General features: G+C 33.7%; 1 protein-coding gene across 1 annotated transcript in view; it reads left to right on the top strand.

Moving 5' to 3' along the window:
• The window catches only part of Snx13 (sorting nexin 13), a 149,307-nt gene that overhangs the window by 45,134 nt on the left and 99,624 nt on the right, over positions 1-4,549 (top strand). Inside the window, exon 2 of the mRNA XM_004626552.3 lies at positions 1,765-1,877. Within this exon, the coding sequence (XP_004626609.1) occupies positions 1,765-1,877 (113 nt within the window). The remainder of the gene's footprint in view (positions 1-1,764; positions 1,878-4,549) is intronic.

The following is a 4,549-nucleotide window of genomic DNA, read 5'->3' as shown; positions in this document are numbered from 1 at the left end:
TATATATTTTAAGCTGTAAGTTGTTTAGTTTTGAAAAAATTACTAGCTGCGTTAAATCTGCTGGTAAACAAAGGACAATACTGCTAATACAAGATTAAATCTCACTGGAGAAGGTAGATTAAATAAAGTGTGTGGATCATGTTTAGTTTCAGCTTTCTAGAGCGTTTATTAGAACTCTTTTTTTTTTTTTTTTTTTTTTTGAGAACATCACTGTAGTGAGGATCTAGGTTCTGGATGTCATAAATATTGTTGGAGGGATGGGGCTGCCTTGTACTTCATTCTAAATCACAGTGTCTTCTTTTGATGCTTCAAAGGAAGTCAGGAAACTTCTTCTGTAAGTGAAGTATATTTTCAGTTGATCTAAGGAGGAGAGGATGAAGGCAGAAACTTCAGTAACAGGTTTCCTGTTCTCTTGTTAGGCAGCCGGAATCTGATGAGGATGGGGGAAAAAAGGGTAATAAAATATAAATGAACAAGAGTTTTGCAGGTCCTAGGGTGGGGGTAGGGAATTTTTAAAAAATCCACTGAGGACATAAATAAAGATATAAACAAGTAGAGAAATAATTATCTTTTTGCAGAAAGGTTCAGTGTTATAAACTCTTCCTAATAACTCACAGTGTCTGTTCATTTATCAGCTGATCATTCAGAGCTTCTTCCATCAATCCTCTGCAGTTGCTTTGTCTCCATAGCACTAACACCCAGATAGTATTAGTATGTATTTCCTTAGTCATGTTTTTCTGTCTTCTAGAATTAACTTATCAAAGTATGCTTGTGTTTCTTCTCTTACTATGCTGCGGACTTACATGAATGTATTTTGTCCCTTATATTACCAGCATGTTGATTGTGTTTAGCTCATAGGATGCAGTCAAGGCCTGGGAAATGAGTGAAAGAATAAATAAAACTTTCTCTCATGACCACAGAACTGATTGTCTGTTTCATAGTTTTTGATCATTAGTTATGTTTAGTGTAGCATCTTATAATGCTTTCTATTATTTTCTTTTAGCTCACTGTCTGATTGTTTCATTCCTGTAAGACATTCTTTTCTATGCTACTTAATGGCAGGAGTGGGACAAATGCTTTCTTTGTATACCTCACAGCACAAGACAAATGGATGTAGAAACTTGGGGAATTCAATACATTTATTCATAATGACTTAAATTGCCAAAATCCAGTTCAACAAAAAGAGTATTTTGCTGGATAAAAAAGGATAATTTTGTGTGAAATAGTTTTTTTTTTTTTCTTTTAAAGAATGAAAATTTTTTTGACTTCCCTTATGGTAAAGTTTGGTAAATGAAAGTTGGAACTTTTGCAAATATAGTTTTAAGAGCTTTTGCACTCAATTTAAGTAAAATAAAAACATCATAGTTTTAAGTGAGTTATAGAGTTCTTAACCTTGGAATGTTAAGTTTTTTAGAAAGTTCTCTTATGTTATAGTTTTTGGGAGGTAGTTTTAAAATATTAATTCAAAATAAGTAAAACATTGCAGGTTACTTATTTTTTATATGTGCTTTTGTAAGTATAATACGCAGATGTTGATAAACTTATACTAACTTCATTTAACAGTTTGTGTAACTGGCTTGTACCTTAATTGTTGCTAATCTGCAAATCTCTTTTGTGTATTGTTTCTTGGAGGAAATATTTTAACAGTTGTTGAAATAGTACTACATAAGTTTAGAAAGAGAAATGTAAAACTATGTAAAAGTTTTGTTGGTTTTTTTCTAATATGAAAAATTGTTTATTTATTTATTTTTTGCTTTATTTCAGGCCAGTCTATCCATATGGGGATGGGGAAGCCTTGGCATTGTCCTTTTTCTGATAACCTTTGGACCCTTTGTAATATTTTATTTGGCATTTTATATCCTCTGCTTTGTGGGTGGGTAAGTATACTCAATGATAATTTTACAGTTAATTTGTTATTTTCAGAATAAAAAATGACTATGTAATTAAGAGTGTCATTTATGAATTCAATTTTTATCAGAGTTTAAATACAGTTGATACCCATTTGTACCAGAAATATGGCTGGTTATCTTTAAAAATAAAACTTCATTTTTAGAAGATACAAATTGTTTTGTGATAAGTTTTAAAGATTTTTAGGGCTGGTGAGATGGCTCAGTGGTCTAAAGCACCTACTTAGAACAAGCTTAGCAAAGCACAGGGTCTGCGGTTCAATCCCCCAGCACCACATGCCGCCAGCCCCGCCCCCTGGTGGGCTGAGCTGGCCACACACACACAAAATTTAAAATAAATAAATAAATAAATAAATGGGAATGTTAATTAAAAAAATAAATAAAAGACAGATGTTTTAAAAAAAGATTTTTAAAAATCATTTTGTTAATATTTCCCTGTTAAACTTGAAATCTTCTTATCCATTAAGATACTAAGATAAGTATATTGATTTGAGAGACACACAAAGTTTTGTTTTGTACAGATTTGTTTCATTGATTAGACTTCAAATAAAAATGTTATTTCTCCTAACAAACGTTACTTTGGTCTAGAAAATTAAAATACCTCATTTTACAGTTTTTTCTTCATGGTTATTTTGTTTGCAATTTTTATGTTTTCCCTTAAGTCTATAAATATTTACAAAGGAGCTTTTAGTGATACTGTATTATGGCTTCATACAAAGCATTTGGTATCAGAGTGAACCATAAGAAAATGTAAGAGGAGCCAGGGAGATGGCTCAGTGGAATAAGCGCTTCCCTGGCAAGTGCAAGGGCCTGAGTTCAGTCCCTGGTTCCGCAACAAGACAAAAGAAAATATATAGAAAAGTAAAATACTTGTTAGCTGGTCTAATCAAGGTAGTTTAGCTGAAACATTCTCTTGTTTGTGTATTGTATGATTAGTCATGGAACACACACTGAATGAGGTTTTTTTTGTTTTTCTTTTGAGACCTCAGACATTTGGAGTCATCTGAATATGCAGACTTATAGGAGTTAGCTGAATTAAATACAATCTGTATACTATGGCAGGAGAAGTGTTGTGTAAGATACTGAGTTGGTGGCTTCTTAGTGTATTTCCCCCTTTTCACTTCCTTTAGGATACAGATTTGAAAGTTTTATGAGTGATAGTTTTATTGGGAGCATACTTACTGATTATTGAACAAATAAGAGTTAATTAAATTGAGCAGCTGTGTCAAAGATTCCATAAAGCAGTGTTTTATGTTAGATTCAGTATTTTCATAATGAAAATATGTTGTAATCCTGATATGATATGGATATGGTATACTGAAACAAACTTATTCACAAGTTTCAGATGCTATAGAGTTCAGAGTGTCTTTTTTATGATAAAGATGATTGAAGAACATAAAGCTGTGCAAACCAGCAAACTAATCACACTCATCAGTCACAGATTATGGGCACAGCATGGCTGTATAGCTGCATGTTTGCACCTTTCTTAACAGGGTCAAGGCTGCTTTCTCTGATTGGAAAGAAGATTATTTTTCTTCAGATGTTTCTCTGAAGGGAGAGATTTCTTCTGATTTTCCTAATTAAACCTTTGGCAAGAGTGAAGGAAAAGTACTATACTTTGGAAAGGGAAACATACAGCTTTAGATTAAAGATAGGAGCTGAGCCCCTGACAGGCAGAGATGTGGAGACTCATTTCTCTATTGTTAAATGCTGAATAGATTTGGGCAACAGAGGGAGATCAGTCCAATTCAAAGTCATGGGGAATTTTGTTCCTCTTTTTCTTAATCTGCTAATTGGTGAAAGAATTTCAAAAGATCTTGGATACTTAGAAAAATCTGTAAAATCTTCAGGTAAGGTAAGCTATATTGAAGGTTGTAGGTAGACTGTTGAGGGGTGCAGTTACTATTTAGGTGGTATGATACCGTGTGATATTCTAAGTTTGTGTTAAATCATAAATTGATCTGACATTCTATTCAAGACCTGATCTTAGTGAAATTCACTGCCGTGGTAAGGGTATTTCTACTTTCATCAGACCTCTGAAACTCATCTTAGGAGGATTAGTTAATTAAGTATTCCCAGATTACACAGTTATGTTCATTGACTATCATTTCCTGAGTAAAATCTTTCTTAACTTCTAACAAGAATGATTGTCCCTTTCTACAATATCTTAATGTCTTATGATTTAAAGAACAAAAATAGGCTTTAAAAAGATCTTTTTTTTTTTTTAGTACAGGGTCTTACTATGTAGATCGAACTCTTGTGATCCACCTGTTTTCAGCCTCCCAAGAGCTGGGATTACAGGTGTGTGCCACCACACCCAGTCTCAATCACTGTCTCTGCTCAGCGTGCCCCACTGGTGGGGGCAGTGCAGCATGATGGGGGTCGAACCCCAGCCACTGCTTCTGCCTAAAAAGCAGGTGCTTTAATGCGCTGAACTATTTGGCCAGCCCCACAGTATCATTTTTAGGTCAAAGGTTTATGTATGTATGTATTTATTTATTTATTTATTTATTTATTTATTTTTGTGGTACTAGGGATTGAACTCAGGACCCTGTGCTTCCCAGGCAAGTGCTTAATTCTGCTGAGCTATCTTCCTGGCCCAAAGAAAGGCTTTTAATAATTGTAAATTTTCTTAGTTTTGG

This window comes from Octodon degus, unplaced genomic scaffold (genome assembly GCF_000260255.1).
Source record: "Octodon degus isolate 3935 unplaced genomic scaffold, OctDeg1.0 scaffold00015, whole genome shotgun sequence".
NCBI lineage: Eukaryota > Metazoa > Chordata > Mammalia > Rodentia > Octodontidae > Octodon > Octodon degus.
Note: the sequence above shows the minus strand (reverse complement) of the source record. Positions and strands in the feature narration are given on the sequence as shown.